The sequence below is a fragment of the Geotrypetes seraphini genome, chromosome 3, assembly GCF_902459505.1.
Source record: "Geotrypetes seraphini chromosome 3, aGeoSer1.1, whole genome shotgun sequence".
Classification (NCBI taxonomy): domain Eukaryota; kingdom Metazoa; phylum Chordata; class Amphibia; order Gymnophiona; family Dermophiidae; genus Geotrypetes; species Geotrypetes seraphini.
In genome coordinates, this window is record NC_047086.1 from 122,512,187 (window position 1) to 122,538,926 (window position 26,740).

The 26,740-nt window shown below is 43.2% G+C and overlaps 1 protein-coding gene across 4 annotated transcripts in view; it reads right to left on the reverse strand.

Annotated features, from left to right (window-relative positions):
- The window catches only part of GATA4 (GATA binding protein 4), a 149,864-nt gene that overhangs the window by 21,082 nt on the left and 102,042 nt on the right, over positions 1 to 26,740 (reverse strand). For all 4 annotated transcript variants that reach the window (XM_033935541.1, XM_033935540.1, XM_033935542.1 and 1 more), the window contains exons 3-4: positions 13,857 to 14,023; positions 6,184 to 6,309 (exon numbers count right to left, since the gene is read on the reverse strand). In XM_033935541.1, the coding sequence (XP_033791432.1) occupies positions 6,184 to 6,309; positions 13,857 to 14,023 (293 nt within the window). The remainder of the gene's footprint in view (positions 1 to 6,183; positions 6,310 to 13,856; positions 14,024 to 26,740) is intronic.

The window sequence follows — 26,740 nt, forward strand, 5'->3', positions numbered from 1 at the left end:
AGCCAAAGGGGGTAACACTATCTATTAGGGTGTAGGGTGTCCTAATTTATTCCTCAGTTAGAATACACATTTTTGTGGATATATTTTGTTTCATGAGTAAATCAAGGAAAATTTTTGTTGTTTACCAGCAATTACATCACTTTCTTTTTCAGAGATAAATAAAAAAAAGATTCGATATCGATATGTGAACATTTCTTAAGAACTGAATATTTCATAGGGTGTCCTAATTTTTTCACATGACTGTAAAACCTGATGAACTATCATCACTACCTTATATTGTACTCTCCATTGTATTGGCAACCAAAGTAATTGTTTTAGAATCAGTTTCATACCTGTTTGCCCCCATCAAAACTCTTCTGTTCTATATAAGAAAACTAATTCTAGGCACAAATTACATGACTTGATGGTACAATTTAAGTTGTTAGAACCCTGGAGAGATCACTCCACACAGTGGAAAGGAAGTACATTTTTTATTCACCATAACATGTATCACATTCTAGAATCAATTTCTTTCTAGTCAGTCACTCTTTATTAAAAAATATTGGTTCAACAGAAATGAAAGAAATAGCATTATCTGATCACGTCCCTATAATTTTGGAACTACACAATGTGGGCAAACATATAAACTGTACTCAATGGAGATTTAATGCTTCCCTTCTACAGGAACATGGATTTTTGGATCATGTCAACAAGACAATACAGGACTGCTTTATTACTACTAAAGTGAAAGATACTAGCTGGCCCTGCTTTTGGGACTCATTCAAAACATATTGAAGAGTTATTAGCATCTCATTTCAGCACACAGTAAAAAAAGAAAAGGAAAAAAAGCTCTGAGTGACATGGCCACAAATATTAAAAATCTGGAAATATCTCATCATGAATTTCCCCAGAATATTCAGATCCTTAAAAAAATTACAGGATTAGTGTTACTTATATAATCTTGCCCTGAGTCAATCAGCTAATAAACAATTATTTAAGAACTTAAGAATTGCCATACTGGGACAGAGCAAAGGTCCATCAAGCCTAGGGTTACCAGATTTTATTACTGTAAAATCTGGACTCATGGCCCTGCCCCCAGGGCCGCCAGTTCTACTCAGCCCCACCCAAGTCACACCCCAGCCTTGCCCCAGGTTCTGATGCTCGGTGCCATGTCAGAAAGGCATCTGCATATGCGCATGATGCCACTGCATTGCATCCGCAGATGTCCTCCTGATGCAGTCGAGCTGAAAACATTCCAAAACCCGGACAAAGTGCCGGGTTTTGAAAAGCAGTCTGGACACCCAAACATCCAGGTCACAAGTATCTAGCAAGATCCCAAGGAGTAAAACCGATTTTATGCTGCGCAGTGGATTTCCCCAAGCCATTTTATAATTGCTTATCCGATCCTATAAAAAGAGCAATAATTGCACTATATGTTTATAAGTCTGTCACTGACTTGAATGAGGAAAACGGCCCTAAGGATTTTGATAAAATGGAGTGAACTAAGGTTTTCAGGTGCGAGAAACTGATTTAGCTAGGTCTGGAGTTCGACAAAACTCATTTTGGGGGTAAACCAGAAGATTTTCCCAAAAAACTGTGTCTATGTAGCTACTGCTTCTGCCTCCCTTTATTTCATTGGTTAGACATTCATAAGGAAGCTTGGCAAGCCAACAGGGAAAATCATTACAGAAGATTGCTAACCACTGTCTCTGTAGCTTATTGGCTGCCTAAGGAATGACTGAGAAATACACTAACAGCACAGAAGCCAGAATCTGTAGTGTAGATATAAAATGTAAAAGGGAGAACAGAACTGAAGTGAATGTAAACTAGGGGAAGCATGGACAGTGATACAAAGATAACTGCAGCCCATTGGTCAGATGTTCCTAAGGAAGTTTAACCAGCCAATAGGCTACAGGGAAGTGTAGGGCCATTCATGCACTGCCTTTTAGGCTGGTGGCTTAACTTAGGCCAAGAACCATTTTCTTTCCCATTTACAGCCTCTTGTTTCCCCATTGGAATATGTGTAGGAGAGAGACTACATCTGCAGAACTTGGACATGCCTGGTACTTTTATCTTTGTGGTATGATTTGTGGTTCCATCTGACACTGGCAATCAGGCTTCATCATTCTGCTATGTGACCAAAGAATGCCCCTGCAGCACATGCACCGATTAGTCTGGGAGGGGGGGCACCCGTGGCCAAGAAGGAAGGAGAAGAGAAGCACTTTTAGTCAGAAAAGAGAGGTCCTGGAGGAGTTGAGTACTGAGACTTGTGTGGTTTTGTGTGCTACCCCAGAAGAGAGAGTGAGAGACTGTCTGAATTCAGAGACCTGTGAACTTTGCTTCTGTTTGACAAACGAAGGACTGACAGCTTTTGTGCTGGCATTTTACCATCCAGCAAGACCTGGTCCATCAGCAGTGCTGTGATCTGTCTAAGACCAGCAGAACTTGTGCACACACCTCTGGATGATGCTCAGGAGAGAGAATTCTTCACACCCCATGGAGATGCCCCTCTACACACTAATATTGAGAGCAGGAATTCCTCTTCTGTTCAGTTAGTTAGATAGCTTTACAGGGCATTTGCCTGAAAGGTAAAAGGTTTATGGGACTTGGTAATTAATTCAGTTATAACCTTAGCTGTGTGTTTTTCTGTCGCTATGAGATCTGTATTTCTAAATGCATATTCTGTGCTAAGTGTTTGGCATATATCTAATCCTTATAATGAAGACCACACACCATTTTAGAAGCCTTCCTCTGGACCAACTCCATCTTTTTAATATCTTTTTGAAGGTGCGGTCTTCAGAATTGTACACAATATTCTAAATGAAGACTTAGAGTCTTAAATAGAGGCAGCAATACCTCCTTTTTCCTACTGAACCTTTTCCAGTCCACTCAATATTATATAGACCTCTATCAAGCTGAAGAGACCTAGCTGTTTTAGCCTTTCCTCATAGGGAAGTCATCACATCCCTTTTATCATTTTTGTCACCCTTCTCTGTACCTTTTCTAATTCGGCTATATCTTTTTTGAGAAACTGCAACCAGAATTGCACATAGTATTCAAGGTATGGTGATACCACAGAGTGAAACAAAGGCATTATAACATTTTCATCTTTGTTTTCCATTCCTAACATTCTATTTGCTTTCTTAGCTGCTGCCAGGGCAGGATTAACCAATAGGCCAAGTAGGCACGTGCCTAGGGTCCGAAATGGTCAGGGGGGCCCGATGAAGGAGGGCATCAACATTGTTTTTTCCAAACGGCGATGGGCCCCTCCAGCATCGATCGGCAACGTGGGCCCCCCCGATCGGCAACGCAGCCCCTCCATCGATGATAAGTAAGACAAGCAAGCAACATGGGTAAAAAAGGCAACGGGAACTGTAATTGTGCAAGCGGTGCTGCTTGGCCAAAGCTTCCCTCTGATGCAGCTTCCTGTTTCCGCCTGGGCGCATGGTGGGGTGGGGCAGGGGGCCCAGTGTACTTGTGTGCCTAGGGGCCCTCGACAAATTAATCCTGCCCTGGCTGCTGCTGCTGCACACTGAGCTGAGAGTTTCAACATATCCTCAACAATGATATCTAGATCCTTTTCCTGGATGGTGACTCCTAAGATGGAACCCTGCATCATGATGTAGCTATAGTTTGGGTTCCTCTTTCCCACATGCATCATTTTGCCTTGCTCACATTAAACACCATCTGACATTTTGATGCCCAGTTTCCCACTCGCACAAGGTCCTCTTGCAATTTTTCACAATCCTCTTGCGACTTAACTTTGAACAACTTTGTGTCATCAGCAAATTTAATTATCTTTCTAGTTATTCCCATCTGTAGATCATTGATAAATATGTTAAAAAGCAGTGGTTCCAGCACGAACTTCTGGGGAACCTCACTATTTACACTTCTCCCCTGAGAATATTGACCATTTAAACCTACTCTCTGCTTGCTTCTTTCAACCCGTTGTTAATCCCTAATAGGAAATTACCCCCTATCCCATGACTTTCTAATTTCCTCAGGAGTCTTTCATGAAGTGCTTTGTGAGTTGCCTTTTGAAAATCCAAAAACACCTTTATCCATATGTTCATTCACCCCTTCAAAGAAATGTGGTAGATTGGTGAGGCAAGATTTTCATTGACTAAATCCATGTTGGCTTTGTCTCAATAATCCATGCTTATATATATGTTCTGTCATTTTGTTCGTTATAATAGTTTCTACCATTTTGTGCAGCATCAACGTCAGACTCTTTGGTCTATAATTTCTCAGATCATCTCTGGAACGTTACGTTGGCCACCCTCCAGTCTTCCGGTACCACGCATGCACTGTCACTGTCTCCTCTGACTTTAATTTTTGTTCCAGGGCAGAGGACAGCTGAAAGCATGCACCTTAGCAGACCTGCCCCATACATGTTTCTTCTTCTTGCCATTACTATTGCAGATCGGAAGTAGCATCAGTGGCAGCAGGAGGGAGGTAAGACTGCTGGTTAGGAAAGGAGCAGTTTGAAAGGTGTGAGCACACCGTGTAATTGCATAGGGTTACCAGACGTCCGGATTTCCCCAGACATGTCCTCCTTTTGAGGACATGTCCGGGGGTCTAGATGGCTTTATAAAACCCAGCACTTTGGGTTTTGAAAAGCTTTCCTTCATGCAGGAGGGCATCCGCGCATGCGCAGATATGACGTGATGATGTCACGTGCATGTGATATCATTGCACCTCATTCACGTATGCCCGGATGTGCTGCTCAACGAGAACAGGCAGCGGGGGGGGGGGAGGGGGGGATTGGAGGCAGGGCTAGGGCGAACTTGGGGGCATTGTGAAGCGGAACTGAGGCAAGGATGGGTGGGACTGGGCAGGCCTGGTGGCGGGTCTAGGGGTCCGGATTTTCCAGATGGAAAATCTGGTAACCCTATAATTGCACCCCTAGGCAGCTGCCCCCCCTTTACTGCTGAACCGCTTGCACAGCCCTTGGGATGGCCCTGCCTTGGATTGACTATTGTTCTATTTCATGTTTTGATTGTGTTCTTACTTTTTATTCAAATACCTTAAAATTTCAATAAAGTGACTTTGCAGTTACTATATCAAGTAGGCAAGATTGAAACTAATGCATTTACAGGCTTTGAAGAGCATTTTAGCTAACTGAGGGCCACAATGAAGGACTTTGGGGCATGCATGCAGCCCTAGGGCTGTGCTTTGGAGACCACTTCCTTATCCTGACTCTGTTTTTTCTCTACAGCCCATCCAGGTCTCTACGTTCTTCAGCCCAAAATCTCCTTAGCATTCCATCCTTAAAGTATATTAACACTAAGATCTAATAATTTTTCAATGACAGCACCTTCCCTTTGGAATTCCATTCCCAATTACATAAGGGAAGAAACTTCCGTAGGCCCTTTTAAGATAAAGTTGAAGACTTTCCTATTCTTAGATACTTTTGATATAGAACTGCCATCGTAAGGGCAATAATCTCACTGTTGTTTTTCGGGTCAACCCTCCCCTTATTGTTTTTTCCTTTCCTTATTGTAGTTCCTCCCTTTTCTCTTTTGTTTTACTTCTGTTTGCCTGGTGTGTGTGTTTTTGTTTTTACTAACCATTCCCCAGTAATGATATATTTTGTTTTTAATCTTCTGTTTTGTGCCATTGTATGATGATAATAGATTTTATTGTACACTGCTTTGAATTTTGGATTAAGTGGTATAAATTTTTTTTAATAAACCTTGAACAAGGAAGAGCCATGTCAGAATCTCCAAACTCTCTCTTGTCCTTACTGCTTGCTAGCTGTGAATGGTTTATGGGGGCTGCTACAAGTATCATGGTTTCAGTGGAACAAACTCTTTGAACTTGGACCCTCCAGTTTCCATCCTGCTGCTCTAACAATTAGGTTACTCCTCCACCCCTTATACAAACTCTGGTTTCTATTAAAAAGATTATTCTAGACTACGGCATTCAACACAACTTCCATGTCATGTTGAAGCACCTAGGAGAACTATGGTGAGCCTTGTGGGAATATGGTTTATCCTTTCAATGATAGGGTTAAAATTGCTGAACACTTCTTACGATATTTGACACTTGGCTCTACTCTACTGTTGCTCAGTTCTGTTTCTCAGGTTTTTGTCTTGCTTATATTTTTCCCGTTAAGAAGAGTTATCAGATTCACTCTAACTGCATGACAACTTGTCCAAATTCCACAGGATAGTAAAAGTGGCTCTGAGAAAAGCACATTACCCCATGTAGCTTCATGTATAACCCACAGGCATTACAGACTGGTTCACCCTCTGCATTCCTGCGCCAAAGCGTAGTGGTGGTTGTATGACAGTTGGCACATGATAGTCCCACACGACGTGAGGCTGACTGTAAGACAAAAACAAGGATTAATATAATGTTGAAGAGTTACAGTGTCACAAACTTATTCAACTTTTATAATCTCACCACCCCACACATTTCCAGCAAACATACTTCAAATATTTCACTAATCACCCCTACTTGCAACTGGGTTTTATGGTTGTTGACAGTGTTTTAGAGTAGTTTTGCTCTTAACTACTCTACAACACTGTCAACAACCATAAAACCCAGTTGCAAGTGAATACAAATGTCCCAGTTTTAGTCTCGCCTCCATCACTCTCTGTAATCAAATCCTTTCACCTCCCAGTGTTTAGAATCAAACTGTAAGCAACCTTGGAGCCTGACATAGTTATGTTCTACTTCAGTGGTCATAGTTTTACTAGATTCATTTCTCTTTCTCTTCCAATGTTTCATTGTTCCTTTACATTTTTCCAACTGGTGGATATCCTTTCACTTCATTTCACTCCCCTCCAGACATGAACCTTATTGAAAACTGTTTGAAATCTCTTAAGGGATTTTACTCGTACATAGAAGTGAATTTCACCATAGCTCTGATCTGAATGTGACCCTCCTACAAAATGCCTCTGCTGCTGGCAGAGCAGCGGTGTGGAATTTTCCAGGTGGTCACTAAGTGTAGAGATGCGGCTAGAGAATCCAGAAGGAGGAGTAGGAGGTTACTTTTCCCCAGTGGGTTGGGGGGGGATGGAGGAGAGGTTTTTGTTTTGAAAGGGAAGTGCAGAGTAAACTCAAGGCTTTTGGTTGATCTGCTGAAGTGCAGAGGAAGACTCCTAATCAGTGCCTGGGAGGGGACAGAGATTTAACTTGATTTGACTACCCAGATTGAGAAAGAAAAGTCAGAGGGCTTGGTTAACCTAAATTCTCCTGCCAAGTCCCTGAAATCCAAGGGATACCCCTTTTTGGTTCCTGAGGGAAGGACAGAAATTGAAAGAAAATTTGATGAAGGCAGAAAGAAGCGTGACCTGTAATAGGTTGATTCAAATTTGATGACTTCCTATACATCTGAAGAAGTGTATATAATTCTGTGGTTAATTTAACAGCAAATTAAATAAGAGTCCTAGTTTGTTCAATTATACCTTGGAATTGGCTGTTTTTTCAGGGTGAGAGCAGAACCTAGCCCGAGTGTGGTGACTAAGTTCCAGGATTACTTCTCCTCCGGCCTACCGGAGTATTCTGGCCCTGGCCTAAACCCAAGCTCAGTGAGACAGTGAATGTCTGCAAGTGAAAGAACCTTGGTTGCAGGCGGGTGGTGGTCCCGACCCCGAGGAACTGGTCACAGCCCCGCATGGTAAGAAGGGTTACTTTTAAAAGCTAATCAAAAATGCATTGTTAGTCTAATAAAAAGAGTATCACCTTATTTCATTTATGTTTTGTTTTATTTCTGTATATTGCCTTTAAAATTGGACTAACATGGCTACCAAACTATTTTAGTCAACATAGCTCCAATAATGTTGTGTTTTCCATTAGAGCAGTGTATCGCAATCTGTGTGCTGCGGCGAGAGGCACATCCTGTAGGCAATCAGCCAGTGCCAGCACCTCTCCTCTCTGCACGTCTTCCCTGCCAGCACCCCTACTGGCAGCTCATGACCCATCTGGAGAGCCTTCACGCATGCATGGACCCAATAATATCATGAGTGCATGTGCCATCATTGCGTCAACAGCCATGCATTTCTGGATGCCTTGAGCTGCGGCTACTATATTTAATGTGCCACGGCTCGACAAAGTTTGTGAGGCACTGATTTAAATTGATGTGCAAATAGGAGACTGGCAATCGCTGGATAGTAGTTCATGGGGCAGTTCAGGAAAGAACTGCTTTGACTTTTCTAATGCCTTTGGTTTGGCATTTACAATAGAAATGATTCTTATCCTGAAAGTCAATCAAAAAAACCCCCCAAACAAACCTGACCTTAAAGAGCAGTCTTGCTGAAGCAATCTGATGCTTTCATTTTCACCAGACCACTTTTAACTTCCCTGGTCACAGAGGCTATGCTTAGTCTCTCAGCAGGGATAATGGACTCATTTGGATGTTCAGTTGTAATGCCACTGAGGCTCACAGTCAAAAGTATGTTGAGAAAGGATAACTAGTTTCTAACAATAATACAGTGTCTCTCAAACTGTGTGCCACGGCACAGTGGTGTGCCCTGAAGAGATTCCAGAATTTTACTTTATTTTAAAAAATTCTCTTCATGAGTATAACTAGAATAGATGACATGTATGTCACATACGTAAGAGTCTGTCAATGTTATGAGTGTCTGCGTGCGTAAGGACACAACCGCCCAGGCAAGCATCATTCTTTGACGTGATTGGTCCTTGAAAACTAATGGCAAATAATATTAATTTATTTTTTATGAAGTAGTTATCCTAACTTGAGCAACAAAGCAATCAAGGCTTTGTTACCGTTTGGATCTTCTTACCTTTGTACACTTGGATTTTCAGCTCTGACAGAAATTAAACTGAAAAAAAGAACGACTGCAGATGGTGGATGATGAAATGTGTGTTTGCTTGTCGACTATCAAGCCAAGTTTTGAGTTAAATTGCACTCAAAAACAAGCACATCCATCGTATTGATTAGCAATTCTATTCTATCTACTTTAGTTTCATTGTTGTTACAATTACCCATATAATTACCAACTCTCAAATTTAATTTTTTGTTGGTTTTGCAATTTTATAATTTAAATCATAATGTACTGCGAAAATAATTTGCTCCGTTTAGTGTGCCGGAGCTAAAAAGTTTGAGAGACACTGCACTAGAGGGAGCCAGAATCAGCAATAACAGCTTAACAGAGAAGAGCTTGATACTGCCAGTGATGCAGAATAAAGGGGGAAAATGAAGACAGCCATTGTTAATGTGGCTTGTTGAATTTAGCAGGAACACTGCAAGTACTTGTTAACTTTAATCTCTAAAACATATGAAATATGAGAGAATTACAAAGTGCTGCAGTGGGATTCTGAGAATTGTATACCAAGTTGAGAATTGTACTGAAACTAAAATAGGTTGAAAACTCTGCCCAGGCTTCTGATATTAGCATTTTATCACTGAATCTGCCCCCTGCTGCTTGCTGTTCTGTGTAGAATTGCAGTAAACTAGAAAACTCTGCTCCTAATTCCTCCTGTCATTCAAAAATGATACTTTTCCTGGGACACCAAATGGATGTCGCTCGAAGGAAGGAAAGGTGACTAGTGGAGTCCCTCAGGGTTCGGTGCTGGGGCCAATCCTGTTCAATATGTATGTAAGTGACATTGCTGAAGGGTTAGAAGGAAAAGTGTGCCTTTTTGCAGATGATACCAAGATTTGTAACAGAGTAGACACCGAAGAGGGAGTGAAAAATATGAAAAAGGATCTGCAAAAGTTAGAGGAATGGTCTAATGCCTGGCAACTAAAATTCAATGCAAAGAAATGCAGAGTAATGCATTTGGGGATTAATAATAGGAAGGAACCGTATATGCTGGGAGGAGAGAAGCTGATATGCACGGACGGGGAGAGGGACCTTGGGGTGATAGTGTCCGAAGATCTAAAGGCGAAAAAACAGTGTGACAAGGCAGTGGCTGCTGCCAGAAGGATGCTTGGCTGTATAAAGAGAGGCGTAGTCAGTAGAAGGAAGAAGGTGTTGATGCCCCTGTACAGGTCATTGGTGAGGCCCCACTTGGAGTATTGTGTTCAGTTTTGGAGACCGTATCTGGCGAAAGACGTAAGAAGACTTGAGGCGTTCCAGAGGAGGGCGACGAAAATGATAGGAGGTGATAAAGGCCAGCAGCGTGACGGATTTTAAGAGAAAATGGGATACTCACGTGGGATCTTTAAGGGAGTAAACTCAGGGAGGGAGGATACTTGGAATGGGCAGACTTGGTGGGCTATAGCCCTTTTCTGCCGCTTTTTTTCTATGTTTCTATGTTTCTTGCGCCAGAAGACGTATGAGGAGAGACTGGAAGCCCTGAATATGTATACCCTAGAGGAAAGGAGAGACAGGGGAGATATGATTCAGACGTTCAAATACTTAAAGGGTATTAACGTAGAACAAAATCTTTTCCAGAGAAAGGAAAATGGTAAAACCAGAGGACATAATTTGAGGTTGAGGGGTGGTAGATTCAGGGGCAATGTTAGGAAATTCTACTTTACGGAGAGGGTGGTGGATGCCTGGAATGCGCTCCCGAGAGAGGTGGTGGAGAGTAAAACTGTGACTGAGTTCAAAGAAGCGTGGGATGAACACAGAAGATTTAGAATCAGAAAATAATATTAAATATTGAACTAGGCCAGTTACTGGGCAGACTTGCACGGTCTGTGTCTGTATATGGCCGTTTGGTGGAGGATGGGCAGGGGAGGGCTTCAATGGCTGGGAGGGTGTAGATGGGCTGGAGTAAGTCTTAACAGAGATTTTGGCAGTTGGAACCCAAGCACAGTACCGGGTAAAGCTTTGGATTCTTGCCCAGAAATAGCTAAGAAGAAAAAAAAAAAAAAATTAAATTGAATCAGGTTGGGCAGACTGGATGGACCATTCGGGTCTTTATCTGCCATCATCTACTATGTTACTATGTCCCCTTCCCCCCAAGTAACAGAGTAACATGGTGGCTGATGGCAGAAAGAGAACAATGGCTCTGTCTAGTTCCAGGGTGTCAAACATGTGGTTCACAGCTTTTGCAGCCTCATAAGCTCCTGTCTTTGACCTGCATGGTCAAATCCTAGGGTTGGAGACTGGGAGTCAGAGTGGTGGCATTGGAAGAAGTGGTGGTGATTCTTTTTATCCAAAGAAGGAGTGGGGAAGGGACTGAACACAACAATCTTAAGGAGCAAATACAATTTTATTATAAGCAAAAATAACATAAAATCATATCGTATATGTAAAACCAAGCCTTATAAAAAGTCCAAGTCTTGTGAATTTTGTGAACCCAACACAGTCCATGTTTCAGCTTCTGTGGAGAAGCCTTCCTCGGGGTCAGCCCAGTAGATGGCGCTCAATGAAAAACTCTTCAAATGACAAGGCTTAAAGGCTGGATGGAAGAGGGCATATAAACCACCAAAGACACCATGGAAACTTGCACACTGCACCAAAGATTTACAAACTCTTGATCACAAGAAGCTGCCTGAAAAGATAGGAATTGATGAAAATAGCTGTTGTATAAACGACCCTTTACTGAGGGAAAAGCAAACAAATTCCAATTATGTCTTAGGCGTTGTGAATCAATGAATAAAAAATAATCCACGAGATAATCAGGTGCTAAACTTTATAGCATTTACAACCAAACTTAAATCTGACTCTGGCCTCGACTAGTAACCAGTGTAGTCTTTGGTAATAAGGTGTGACAAGATCTGATTTTTTCAGATTGAAAATTAATCGGACTGCCATGTTTTGTATGATGCAGTCTATAAAGATTTTTCTGATAACCCGCTAAGTAAACTATATTACAATAATCCAAAATACTTAGAATTAATGGATGTACCAACAGTCTAAAAGAAGAAACATCGAAATATGGTCTATTAGTCCGTAATTTCCACAACATATAGAAACTTTTCCTTACTAAAGCATCTGTATTTGAATTCAGGGGATACAAGTTGGGAAATGGGAAGAGAATGACGATATTGGGGATGGGGTGGAGGGAACAGTGTGAAAAGATCTAGTGTGAAAATCTTTTTTGTTTGGCATTGAGCATGGCAGGGGATTTGGATCCTGATGCTCAATCTGCATCAGCACTGACATCGGCATTTGACACTGCGTGCACCGACACTGCATAGAAAGCATCAACCATTGGGCTCTCTTCATAGACAAGACTCGACATTGTCTTCATCCATGCCTCATGTAAGAAAGCTAAAAAGCATATATATTCCTCCCCTTCTAGGCTTGGCATGGCATCTTCCCAAACATCCACCTCCTTCACACATAGTAAGTGTCAATACACCATGGATCACTCTCCATCGCTGCAAGATCATGTGTCATTCCCATCATGCCTCGACATCAAGGTCTCCCACACCTAGACAAACAGCACCGCATACTATTTCCACACTGATGTCTCTAGAAGGAGATACGGGCTTTGCTCTTGGGGCCACTGCAGATATAGTCTTCATAGGCTTTAAATGCATCCATGCTTGCCTCAGCCCATCCCAAGAATACTTTGAGACATCGATCAAGGACTATGTGACACACCCCTTCTCAATATCGAGCATCAGGGTCAGCACAGACCCATTCTAAGCATGCGTTGTCATCTGCAGAGGAGCTATCTACTGGCTCAGAGCATTGACCCCTTCCTCGATGCTCCTCAATGCACATTTGACGCTCCTCTCACTCACTCCCTGATTCACCTCTCTCTCTCCCTATTTTAACTTGACAGATACCACCCTAGGCACCTTTACAGAACCATTTCAAGATAAGTGTTGACTGGAAGTTGCAAATCTGGACATTAGAGAGAATGTTTTGGGACCCTGAAAATTTCCAAAAACAGTTTTTCTCTCCCTGCTTTTCATTCCTGAATTCCTGAAAGATTACCTTCTTCAAATATTTTTTGGTGCAGGGGTTGCTGGCAGGCCTTTAGCATGTGCAAATGCTCTAGACCCCACACCTCCCAGCTCCCAGTGCTTGTAGTGTTATGCAGGTTGCTGCCCTGGGGAAGGGAGGTAAGGTAATTAACAAGTCATGAGGCAGGTGGAAGGAAAGAGAAAGATACTGGAGACCACCAGAAGGGGAATGCTGGACACCACAGGGGTGGGGGTGAGAGGAAGGAAAGAAAAGCTAGACACCATGGCGGGTGTGGATGAGGTTTGAAGGGTAAGGAAGGAAGAAATGCTGACCGCCAAGTGGGAAGCATGGGTTGATACGGAAGGAAAGAAATGCTGGTTATTGGGGTGGGGTTGGGGGGGAAGATTTGAGAGAAATGGAAAGAGAAAAATACTGGACACTGGTAGGTGAGAGTGTTTAGAAAGAAAGAGATACTGGATGTTGGGGGGGGGGATGGAACTATGGTATGAGAGGTAAGGGAAGGGGAAATTCTGGAGTCAGATGTAGCACCTGAGTGGGGCCAGAGATGGGGTGGAGTTGGGCCTCCCCAAATAAAAAAGAGTTCTGCTGTCCCTGCACACTGTAATGGAATCCAAGTTTATTTTATATTTGATATACCACATTGGTGGTAACATCTATGCGGTTTACATGTTAAAATAAAAATTTTAAAATAAAATAGAAATACTTTACCTGTAATAAGGCAGATAAAAAAAATTAAAGTTACAAGTTGTGAGCTTAATTTCAGATTGATCCCTACAAGGCCTGCTCTGATCAGAGTTATTAGTCTATCAACAAAAGCATCCGTGAATAGGAATGTTTTTAGGTAATTTTTAAATCTTTCAAGGGTAGATTCCATTTGGAATCTAGGCAAACAGATGTCACTATAAAATTAGAGCTCAGCACATGGCATCATCATACCCACATTAGGTGTGCCCAGTTATAGAATTGCCCCAGTGGGCTGAATACTTTAGGTTACTGATCCACTTTACTTAATGAGAACTAACTGAAGAACCCAAACTCTTGATGCATGGGAATACAAAAGTAACTCCTTACCAGCCTTCTCTGGGGCTTGATCAGGGGTCGATTGATACCATTCATCTTGTGGTACAGGCCACATGCGTTACACAGGTAGTGGCCAGTGCCATCCCTCCTCCACAGTGGTGTAGACATAGCTCCACAGTTGACACATTCTCGGCCTTCTGAGAAATCATCAAAGAATTCTGTGGGGAAGATAGTGAAAAATAAAAAATCATTTAAATAAAATAAAAACGCCATTATCGAAGAATATGTACTATATTTGGTGCACTTTTTAGACCTGCAAAAATATTCCCATAACTATGAGACTTCCAAAGAATCTTCCTTATCATTAGAGGAGGCTACATTTTTGAAAACTTGGGTTCCAGCCCTACCTTTTTAGAAATTGGGATAAAACGTTTCTTTTAAGCTGTTAAAAAAATTATGGAGTAAATATTCTGCTGGCGATTGTGAGCGTTTTGATGACTACTGCCAGTGTTATTCACAGATACTCAATGCCAGGCCATTATATCAGGTTTAAGCAGTCTAGCTACCACATAGCCGGTTAAATTGATATTCAGAACTTATCTGGCTGTGGGTTGCTGCATAAAGATAGGACTGTACTTTATGCAGTTATCCTGGCCGATTAAGTGCTGAATATTAGCACTTAACTGGCTAAGAGCTGACTCTGACCCTGGAATGCCTCAAAATAGCTAGTTTTTATTTAGGCACTAACTGCTAAATTAAGTACAGCTGAAAATTAGTAGATAGCCCTGAACCAACAATTTCACTAGTCAGTTGCAGGTTAGATCATTTTGAATATTGACCAGTATATCCTTGTTTTAGTCTTCTATTGTTTGGAATTTTTAACTTTTTTAGTCCTTTTTCTCACTGTTTCCGCCTGCCTTTTATTCTCTCCAACCTCTCTTCTTTAGTGGCCACCTTGCAACAGCTGGCTTTTTGTGCCCATTCCTCTTATAACATTGCCAAAAACTCATCTCCTGCCTAGGCCCAGCTCAGTTCTCACTAAGCTAGACTTCTGATTGAAAGTAGCAGTTTGTATGCGGCCCAGGCCAACTTCTTTTCTGACCACTACCTAATGCTCCCCTCCTGGGTGGAGACACCTGGGATATTTCCAGCTTTGCGCATCATGCTTTCCTCAAATGAAAGGAATTTTGTGCTCCTATGAGGAAGAAAAAAGTGAATTTATGTATACTTAGAGCTTGCTTCATATAAAATTGGGATTTGTGTAAATGTTTAGAATATTGGCATATCTATCTACAGGTAGGGTTACCATATTTTTCTATGGGAAACCCCACACATGACACTGCTCAATTCCGCCTCCAGCCCTGCCTGCAGCCCCGCCCCCACAAAGCCTCCTCTCTTCTACCAGACGAGCTTCAGCCACATCTGGAGGGCCTGGAGCATGCGCGGATGTGTGTGATCTCATCCACGCATGCTCAGAGGCCCTCCAGATGCAGCCAGAGCTTGTTGGGGCTTTCTAAAACCTGGAAAAATGGAAGCCTTATGTGCTAGGCACAGTTCTTCAACCGCCGGTCCGCGGACCGGTGTCAGTCCGCAGGAAATTTTTGCCGGTCCGCGCAGGGCCAGAAGATTGACTCCCTTCAATTTCCTGCCAGTCCACACAGGGCCGGCAAGATCAACAGCTGAAGTCTGCGCTGGGCCGGAGAGACTTTGGGGAGCCTCCGACAGTGGCTTTCTCCCCTCTCTGCAGCTCTCCTTTACTTCCCACGCAGCGATTCACGAAGGCAGCCTCCGGGCTTTTGCTGAGTTGCGGCTGCCTCTGATGATGCAACTTACTCTTTCCTCAGAGGCGGCGCAACCCAACAAAGGACCCGAGGCTGCCTTCCTGAATCACTGTGCTGAGAAGTAAGGAGAGCTGCTGGGAGGGGAGAAAGCCACTATTGGAGTCTGGGAAGCTGCTGGGCAAGGGAAAACAGGGACAGCTGCTACTGGAGAGGGAGATGGAAAGATGCTGCTAGGAGGGGAGGAGGGAAAGGAATCTGGGAAGCTGCTGGGTAAAGGAAAAAAGGGACAACTGCTACTGGACCTGGAGGGAAGGAGAAGGAGAGATGCTGCTGGGAGGGGAGGAGGGAAAGGAGTCTGGGAAGCTGCTGGGGAATGGAAAAAAAGGGACAGCTGCTACTGGAGAGGGAGAAGGAGAGATGCTGCTGGGAAGGGAGGAAGGGAAGAGAGTTACTGCTGGACAGGAGGAGGAGGAGGGAAGGGAGAATGAAAAAAGGAAGGAAACAGCTGGCAGAGAGATTAGAGGAGGGGAAGGGGAGACAGGCATGAGAAAATAGAGAGATTGATGATAGGAAGGGGTCAGCAGAAAAATAAGCAGAGAGGGACAACGATGATAGATCTGATGTAGGAGAGATAAAAATGAAGAGAACAGTGAAGCTGGAATGAATCATGTAAAAAGGAGAGAGGGGCACAAGCTGGATGGAAAGGGGAAAGGGGCATAGAAAGAAGACAGATACCATATGGAAGGGGGAGAGGACAGACAGTGGATGGAAGGGGCAGATGCTGGATTGAAGAGACAGAGAGGGCAGACGCTGGAAGGAAGAGAGTGAAAAGAAGATTGAAAGCAGAAACCAGAGACGACAAAAGATAGAAAAAAATAATTTTATTTCTATTTTGTGATTAGAATATATCAGATTTGAAATATATATCCTGCTAGAGCTGGTGTTAGACATAACTGGGGACTGCAAAACCCAGGCATTGCTTCTTTAGCTTCCAGCTGGCTTAGGGCGCTCTCTGACCAGGGGGCAGTTGCCCTAGTTGCATTCCCCTAAAACTATTCCTGTCATGTGTGACTGCAGTATTCTGTTAGCATGATATTTCTGTGTAGCATTCTGTAATAATTTGGCTTGTTCAGTTTTCTTGATAGTAGAGGGGATATATGTGAAGGGGAGGGGAGACAGGGGTTTTGTTGATCCTTGCTCTGAATTATTTGTATTTATAAAATGACAATTGTACAGAATATTGTTTCTTTTTATACTTTAATAAAATACATTCAATATAAAATCATAACTGAGGCTTGTGTGGATGGGATCAGATGATTTGTGGGGACCGAGCTCGCGGAGATGGGGCGAAACGGGGTTTTTAAATTTTAGTCCTAGTAGTTTGCCGGTCCACAAAATAATTCTTTTTTTTCTGCCGGTCCACGGGTGTAAAAAGGTTGAAGAACACTGTGCTAGGGAGTAAGAGGCTGATATGCACATACAGAGAGAGGGACCTTGCGGTGATAGTGTCTGAGGATCTGAAGGCAATGAAACAGTGTGACAAAGCAGTGGCTATAGCCAGAAGGATGCTAGGCTATAAAGAGAGGCATAACCAGCAGAAGAAAGGAGGTGTTAATGCCCCTGTACAAGTCATTGGTGAGGCCCCACTTGGAGTATTGTTTGGAGGCCATATCTGGCTAAGGATGTAAAAAGACTTCAAGCAGTCCAGAGGAAGGTGATGAAAATGGTATGGGGCTTGTGCCAAAAGACATATGAGACTGGAAGACCTGAATATGAATACTCTAGAGGAGAGCAGGGACAGGGGAGATATGATATAGAAGTTTAAATACTTGAAAGGTATTAATATAGAAACAAATCTTTTTCAGAGAATGTAAAATGGTAAAATTAGAGGACATTAATTGAGGTTGTGGGGTGGTAGACTTAAGAGTAATGTCAGGAAATTCTTGTTCACAGAGACAGTGGTTGATTCCTGGAATGCCTTTCCAAAGGATGTGGTGGAGATGAAAATGGTGATGGAATTCAAAAAAGCATGGGATGAACACAGAGGATCTCTAATTAGAAAATGAATGGTATAAAAAACAAAACTTAAATGGTTGCAAATGTATTTGATGTGTCGAGTGGTATTTAGATAGCAACTCTATGAAGAACTAAGGCTGATACTGGACAGATTTGCAAGGTCTGTGTCCTGCATATATGACAGTTCAGATTAGAATGGGCTGGAGAGGGCTCCAATGGAAACTCCAGTAATTTGGAACATGAGGACAGTGCTGGGCAGGCTTTTATGGTCTGGGCCAGGGGTAGTCAATTCTGGTCCTTGAGAGCCACAGGCAGGTGAAGTTTTCAGGATATCCACAATGAATATATATGAGATGGATTTGCATGCACTGCCTCCTTGAAATGCAAATCTCTCTCATGCATATTTATTGGATAACTCAAATTCTTAAAACCAGCTATTAAATATTAAATACAAACAAGTATTATCTGAATCAATTCAATTTGAATCTTATCTCCCACAGTTCATTTCATTACAGTACTTTTACAATTTACCAATACTTAATTTATTAATAAATATCAGAATAATTTAGTCAGTAAACCTAATTCCCATCACTCACACTCACTTCCCAACTTTCACACACATACTACAGTCATTGTGATTACTTTTATCCAAAACTGGATCTTGGTTAATTCATGAGTTCATTAGTCCATGATCATCTAGTCAGAGAGGCTTCAAACTGAGAGTTGCACAACAGTCTAGCACATGAAAATCAGTTTCTTAAACACAATTGGCAGGCCTCTCTGTCCTCATGATGGTCCTGTTCTTCAATTCATAAAGCATTGAAGAATAGGGAGTGTCGGGCCGGTGGGTGGGCTATTCTTTCTGGCTTCCCCGACTCTCCTACTCTCTGCCTCCGTTCCCCGCAGTGCAGCCCCGCTTTTAAACCACTAGTTCGCACTGCAGGGAGGGGGCCAGAAAGCAGGAGAGTCGGGGGAGCCAGAGAGTCAGGGTGAGCAGGCAGGAGAGATTGGAGCAGAGCCCTGACAGCAGTGACAGGAGGCTGCTTCTCCTGTCAGTACTGTCAGGGTCTGCGCATGAGCGGGGATCGCACATTTGGATCCCTGCTCGCAAATGGGGGCATTCCTCCGATCGCTCCCATTTGAATATGACTGATTTGTTAATTAGTCGGACCTGCCCGAACTGGAAACAGATTGTTCCGATTCGAGCAGGTTAGTGAATCTAGCCCTTAGGCTTCTGCAATGTAGACCTACATTGAAGACGCCTATGTTTTCTGGTGGGCGCTGTTAGCTGCAATTCTTTAAATGGCACCTAAGCGTGATTGACAGCTGTTTTTGTAGGCAGTTCCCAATTTAGGTGCCATTTATAGAATTTGGCTCTCTGTGTCCCACAAATGGCAAGATGGTTTGGATAGGCTAGAGCAGGCTTCAAATGCAACACCAGTAATTGGAACCTAAGGAAAGTACTGGGTGGACTTCTCCGGTCTTTATCCCAGAAATGCCAAAAAAGACAATCATGAATGACTTTGAGCAGACTGAATGGACCGTTCAGGTCTTTATCTCTGTCATTTACTACTGTGTTTCCCCGAAAATAAGACCTACCCCGAAAATAAGCCCAGGAAGGCTACTTAAATGGTATGTGGTCTTCATCATAAGGCATATGGGGACAGACTTAAAGATCTCAATCTGTATACTTTGGAGGAAAGATGGGAGAGGAGAGATATGACAGAGACATTTAAATTATTTTATAATTACAAATATATTATCATCCAGCGGTGGAAGCGCCCATGAGAAACATTCATTTAATCAAAATGATGGAGAAAAATGCCTCAAGATTAGCAATTGAAACATGGCAATCCACAATTATCGCTGTGGGCGCTACACAGTATTTGATTGAATGCAAGAGGGTGTAGAGATACTTATTCCAGGACAACCTCCTATAAAGTTAAAATCTTTGACGTCCTGTGAGTCGGTTGGGGTTGTATATATAATGAGCTGTCCCTGTGGCTTGTGCAAGAGCCTTGAAAAAGAGATAGTTTGAACATCAGAATAATATTAGTCATAGAATACTTTTATTATTGTTTGAACATCAGAATAATATTAGTCATAGAATACATTAGTCAACAGATATACTTACCTGTCATTGTTTTGAAAAGAAGCATTCCTTTGAAGAATTCAGTTGCAGGGTATTGGAACATATTCCTATACCACAGCGTAGAGGCAATATTAAACGTTTGCTATACCAACATGAGCAACATTGGATTTTTTTATTGTGACACAATTTGGCCCAAAGGTCTAAACCACCGGATCGAATGATGTGCCTTGTACTAAATTTGGCAAATTGGATCTCGATGACATCATGGATTCAGATGTGATTTCACCGGATATAGAGTCTCTAAAGCCCTTACAATCTTAAGCTCTTCTTGGTGCTGTTCAGTGCACATAGTTGGGGCAAAAACTTGAAGCGTAAATTTGAAACAGCTCCCTGATGCAGCCTATGCATAGTGAAACAAGATTCTTGTTGGAGAGAACAACGCTAGCCATGAGAGTTATGTAGAATTGCGCTAAGAAACAACGCAGAAGAGAGATGGAGTATGCCAGCGTACTGAGCTAAGTAACACTTGTTTTCCTTTTCCCTGTGCAGAATGGTGGATTTTGTTTCCAGTTAGAAAGTTGCATTTTGTAGAGGTGGAGTTTTTTGCGCCTATGATAAGACTAATGGCTAAAAATTCATTATGAATTGCTGTGTTTCAATTGCTAATCTTGAGGCTTTTTCTCCACCATTTTGATTAAATGAACGTTTCTCATGGGCGCTTCCACCGCTGGCTGATAACATATTTGTAATTATAAAAGATATTTTTGTTATCAACAATTTATTTCTTGAGACACGCTTAAATACCTACATGGCGTAAATGTGTATGAGTCTAGTCTCTTTCATTTGAAAGGAAGCTCTGGAATGAGAGGGCAAAGGATGAAGTTAAGAGGTGATAGGCTCAGGAGTAATCTAAATACTTTTTTATTCAGAAAGGGTGGTAGATGCATGATAGATGCAGTCTCCCGGTAGAGGCGGTGGAGACAAGAGACTGTGTCTGATTTAAAGAAAGCCTGGGATAGGCACGTGGGATCTCTTAGAGAGAGGAAGAAATAATGGGTACTGCAGATGGGCAGACTGGATGGGTCATTTGGCCTTTATCTGCCATCATATTTCTATGTTTCATACATATTCATTAGGGATATCTTGAAAACCCGGCTGGTTGGGAGTCCCACAGGACAGGTGTAAGAACCAAGTTTCCAAGTTTATTAGAAATTTGATTAATTGCCTATCACTTTTTCTAGGCGATGTACAATTTCATAAGAAATCATTTGGGGTGACAAATCTGACAAACAATATTCAAAATGAGTTAAAAGTAATAATTACAGATATTACTATACATAATTTCTACATATAATTTCCAGGCAAAGGAGAGATTATTAAAGGATTACAATCAATATTAATTTAATTACATTTAAGGAAAAAACAATGGGAGGGGTAACAAATAAAATTTATATTTAATATATAAAGTAGAAAGTGAAAAGTAAAAAAATTTTTTTAAATATAAAATATAAAATTTATTCATTAAAAGCATCATTAAAAAGAAAGCTCTTAAGTTTGGATTTAAATTTATCTAAGTTCCTTTCCTCTCGAAGAAATAGTGGGAGATCATTCCAAGATTGGGGAGCTGTTATTGAAAAAATGGTTTGACGCCTTGTATTGATAACTTTCAGTGAGGGCACTGACAATAAGTGTTGATCCTGCGATCTTAACTGTCTCGAAGTACGATAAGGAATTAAAACTCTAAAAATAAAAGCGGGGGTTTTAAATAATAATGATTTAAATGTACGGTAAGTAGACATATTTTAAATAACCACTGGATTAATGGATGGACAACATGGGAGCCCTTACCATTTACACAATAGGTGACATTAAGTGTGTCCGTAGTACTTTTTAAAAAATAGTCATGCATTATTGGCAACATTAGCATACACTGTTAATGTGGGACGCAAACTAATAACTCTATAAAGTTAACAAATCATGCAATTTGCTATTCATTTAATAATTGCTACTGTTTTAGAAAGAGCCTTATATCATCAAATGTTAAAGAAAACGAGCCTCAAAGACTTAAGTGCAAATGTATAAAATCCACCTTTATTATAATTGGCTCTATATCAAAGTTGAGAAAAAAAGAACAGTAAAAAACTCAGACAACTATCAGAAAAACCTGTTCTCCAAAAATCCAAACTTTAAAACTCACGTTTGACCAACATAAATATGGTCACAAGGACAATGTATTATGTAAATGACACCTTTTGAAACACAAGACGTGTTACTTTGTAACATTATCTTAAAGTTTGTCTTCATCCATTGAAAGGCCTCTCCTTGTGTCACTTCACAAATAGAACATGATCTACGCTTTTTATGGCCTCCATTCATCTTTGATTTAACTGACCAAACATTTGCTTTACAGACTTCATCTGCCAGATTACTGTTCCTAGAGAAGGACACCATACACTGAAATTTAGAAAATATAGGATGTGCCTCTAACAAAGATGACGTTTAATGCAGGATACTACTTCACCAGAAGAACTGGTAAATTTCAAGATGCACAGCACTGTTTCCTTATCGGTAGTCTCCATTTTTGGTTTCAGCAACAATTCTCGGTTATTATACAAAGCTCTTTTATAACCGTCATGCACCAACTTCTTTGGATAACCTCTGTCTTCAAACTTCTCAATTAGATTACTAGCAGCAAACTTTGCATGACTGAGTAGTGTCACAAATGCATCTGAATCTGAGGAATTGCGAGAAAGGTAAGCTAGCCTTGACATGTTTCGAATGCATACTGTTATAGAACAGTAAAGTGTTCCTTTTTTTTATTTAATCGTTTTTATTAGAAAGGGTTCAACAGGGTAACAGGAACAACACAGATACCAAAAACTCAAATACAAAGAAGCACGGTATATACATTAAATCACCCTCTACGGAGATCTACAGAGATGGTACAGGCTGGTTTCCCTCATTTTGTGGCCTTCTGCAAATGATTCCCTCTGCATCACTGATGATGCGGCAGAAGGAATCGCTAGCAGGCCGCAAACTGCAAAGCAGCCTGTTTAGAGTGCTGCGGCTGCCGACAAGTGCAGGAGGTTTGTTGGTCTTCTCACAGTGGGAGGGTCGACAGGGAGGGCCCGGAGTGATGATGCTGGGGGGGGGGTGATGACTGCTGCAATCCGGCCCTGATGGCAGCTGTTCTCAAACTGCCGGTGGCTGCCCCGAAGCTTTCCCTCTGTGGCGATCTGCCCTGTCACAAACGGGAAGTTGCGGCAGAGGGAAAACTTCGGGGCAGCCGCCGGCAGCTTGTGAGAACAGCTGCTGTGTCGGGGCCCTTCTGCTACTGGCAGAGCCGCACTCAAGTGGCTAAAGAGCCGTATATAAACCTGTCTACAACCCCAATAGTCCTTATGGCTGTAGGTGCCACCTAAATGGCGATAGAGTGTTGTTTTCGTGGACTCACATTTTTCACCATGAATGCAGTGGTTATGAGTGGCTTATGGGCCTGGGTCCTTCTTTCTATGGTTCACTAGCCCACCCCCTCAGACTACTTAAGCCATCTCTGCAGCTCTACTAGGCTTTCCTATGCCAGGTGCTGATGTTCTAGAGGCAGATATATACGTTTTTATTCCGATTTTTATGGCGGTTTGGGGGAGTCAGTGATCACTGGGGGAGTGTGTGGGTGTCTGTACTTTGTTTCTGCAGTGCTTATCTGGTCAATTTGAATACCTTCTGGGCACTTAGACCGGCTTTTAGATTGTCTAAGTCACAATGTATAAGTTCCATCCAGGCAGCCTTGTCAAACGTTCAATTATCCCTGCAATATAACTAGATCGGCCTACATCCTGCCCACATCCTGCCCTAACCACTCCTTCAAAAATATCCCTTTCAGCTCTGGGCGCACAGCGGGATTCAGAGGCCTAAAAAGTCTCTGGATACATCTAAAATCCTGTTTCAATTATTGGCACTTGGTTGACCTGTCTTTTAGGTTATCCAAGTGCCAATTTGGGCGGGGTTTTAGACGTATTTCTGTTTCAATTATGAACCCTATAGTTTCCTGGACTTCCCTTTAAACCCTTTTAAAAAATTGGTGTCACCTTGGCTATTCTTTAATCCTCACATACTGTCACTGTTTTAAATGATAGGTTACAAAGGCATGGAGATTATTTATAAACAGCATTTTGAAAGCAATGATAAAATGTATTCCATAAGTTAAAAAATGTAAAAAGACCAAACAACTACGAATAGTGTGGTGAAAAAGCACAGTTACTTACCGTAACAGGTGTTATCCAGGGACAGCAGGCATATATTCTCACATGTGGGGTGACGTTATCTACGGAGCCCCGAAGCGGAAACATTTTCAAGCAAACTTGATTGAAGATTTAAGTTTGCTCTGCTGCTCCACGCATGCGTGCCTTCCTGCTCCACTAGGGGGCGCATCCCCTCGTGGTCTCCAGTTCACTTAACTAGCAAAGAAGCCAACCTCGGGGAGGTGGACGGGTTGTGAGAATATATGCCTGCTGTCCCTGGATAACACCTGTTACGGTAAGTAACTGTGCTTTATCCCAGGACAAGCAGGCATGATATTCTCACATGTGGGTGACCTCCAAGCTAACTGAAAAGGGATGGAGGGAAGTTGGCAATTTAAGCAAATAGATTTCGCAATACCGATTGGCCGAACCGGCCATCGCTTCTGGACAGTGAGTCCAGACATTAGTGGGAGGTGAAAGTATGAACCGAAGACCACATGGCAGCCTTGCAGATTTCCTCAATAGGTGTGGACCTGAGGAACGCTACGGAGGCTGCCATCGCTCGGACCTTGTGTCCCGTTACTCGACCATGCAGCGCAAGACCAGCCTGAGCGTAGCAAAAGGTGATGCAATCAGCCAACCAGTTGGACAAGGTGCGCTTGGAAACTGGGTGGCCTAACCGGTTTGGGTCGAAGGATAAAAACAATTGTGGGACTTTCCGGTGTGGTTGAGTGCGTTGGAAGTAAAAGGCCAACGCTCTCTTACAGTCAAGAGTGTGAAGCGCCACCTCTCCGGGGTGAGAGTGGGGCTTGGGAAAAAACACGGGCAAAACGATGGACTGATTGAGGTGAAAATCAGACACTACTTTAGGCAAGAACTTTGGATGTGTGCGGAGTACCACCTTGTCATGGTGGAAAACAGTGAAGGGTGGGTCCGCTACCAGAGCCTGTAGCTCACTAACTCGCTGGGCGGAAGTGAGTGCAAGCAGGAAAATCACCTTCCACGTGAGGAATTTAGGATGGCATTTGTCTAGGGGCTCAAATGGAGGTTTCATTAGTTGAGCCAGAACCACGTTAAGGTCCCAAACCTCCGGAGGGGGTTTGAGAGGAGGGTGGACATTCAGAAGACCCTTCATGAAGCGAGAGACTAAGGGGTGGAGCGAGAGGGCTTTTCCTTCCAGGGGCTGATGAAAGGCCGCAATCGCACTGAGATGTACTTGAATGGAGTTGGTCTTTAGGCCGGAGTGAGATAATTGAAGTAAATAGTCAAGGACCAGAGGGACGGGGACAGACACCGGGTCCTGGCTGTGAGAGGAGCACCAGGCTGAGAATCTGGTCCACTTTTGAGAATAGCAGGTTCTCGTCGAGGTCTTTCTAGAGGCCTCCAATATCTCCTTGACTGATTGAGACACGGGGAGAGAAGTCAGGGGGAAAGAAACCAAGCATTCAGATGAAGAGATTGAAGATTGGGATGTAACAGCGAACCCTGACTCTGTGATAGTAGAGAGGGAAACCGAGGCAGAGGCAGTGGATCTCTGACACTGAGTTGAAGTAGAAGGGAAAACCAAGGCTGGCGTGGCCAGCGAGGAGCAATCAGGATCAGGGTGGCTTTCACCGTTTTCAGGTGGACCAGCGTCCGCAGGATCAGAGGAAACGGTGGAAACGCGTACAGAAACCTTCCCTCCCAGTCGAGGAGGAAGGCGTCGGCCTCGAGTCGGTCCGGGGAGTGTATCCGGGAGCAGAAGAGGGGCAGTTTGTGATTGTGGGGGGATGCGAACAGGTCTATTTGAGGCGTCCCCCACTTTTCGAACACCTGTCGTAGGGTCTGAGAGTGCAGTGACCACTCGTGTGGCTGGAGGAGGCGGCTGAGTCTGTCCGCCAGACAGTTTTGTTCTCCTTGTATGTACACCGCTCGAAGGAAGGTGTTGTTGGAGATTGCCCATTTCCAGAGGCGCATGGCTTCCCGACAGAGGGACCAAGATCCTGTCCCCCCTTGTTTGTTTACATAGTACATTGCTACCTGGTTGTCGGTTCGGATGAGGACCACCCGGTCGTGAAGCAGATGTTGAAAAGCTACAGCTGCGAGATAGATGGCCCGGAGCTCTAGCACGTTGATGTGACAGCGGCGGTCTTCTGCTGACCACATCCCCTGAGTGCGGAGGCCGTCCAGGTGGGCTCCCCAAGCGTACTCCGACGAGTCCGTGGTGAGTACCTTGCTGTGAGGAGGGGCGAGGAAGAGCAAACCTTTGGAAAGATTTGAAGAGTCGGCCCACCAGCGGAACGATCGTTGCAAGGAAGGAGTCACTGTCATGGGACGATCGATCGGGTCCTGGTCTTGACGCCATTGAGAGGCCAGGGTCCATTGAGGGATTCTCAGATGGAGACGGGCGAAGGGTGTGACATGGACGGTGGAGGCCATGTGGCCCAGGAGAGTCATCATCTGTCGAGCTGATACTGAGGTCAGCAGTGAGATCCTTCGGCTCAGACTTACTAACGCCTCTAGACGCGGAGGGGGGAGGAAGGAACGGAGGCGAACCGTGTCCAGCGTGGCCCCGATGAATTGTAGGGACTGCGAGGGGCGTAGTTGGGATTTTGGGAAGTTTATCTCGAACCCCAGACTCTGTAGGTAGATAATAGTCTGGGTCGCTGAGATAACCCCTTCCCTGGACGGGGCTTTGATCAGCCAGTCGTCCAGGTAGGGGAATACCTGAAGACCTTGGGAGTGTAAGGTAGCTGCGACCACCACGAGGCACTTGATGAAGACCCGAGGTGACGATGCTAGGCCGAAGGGGAGGACTCGGTATTG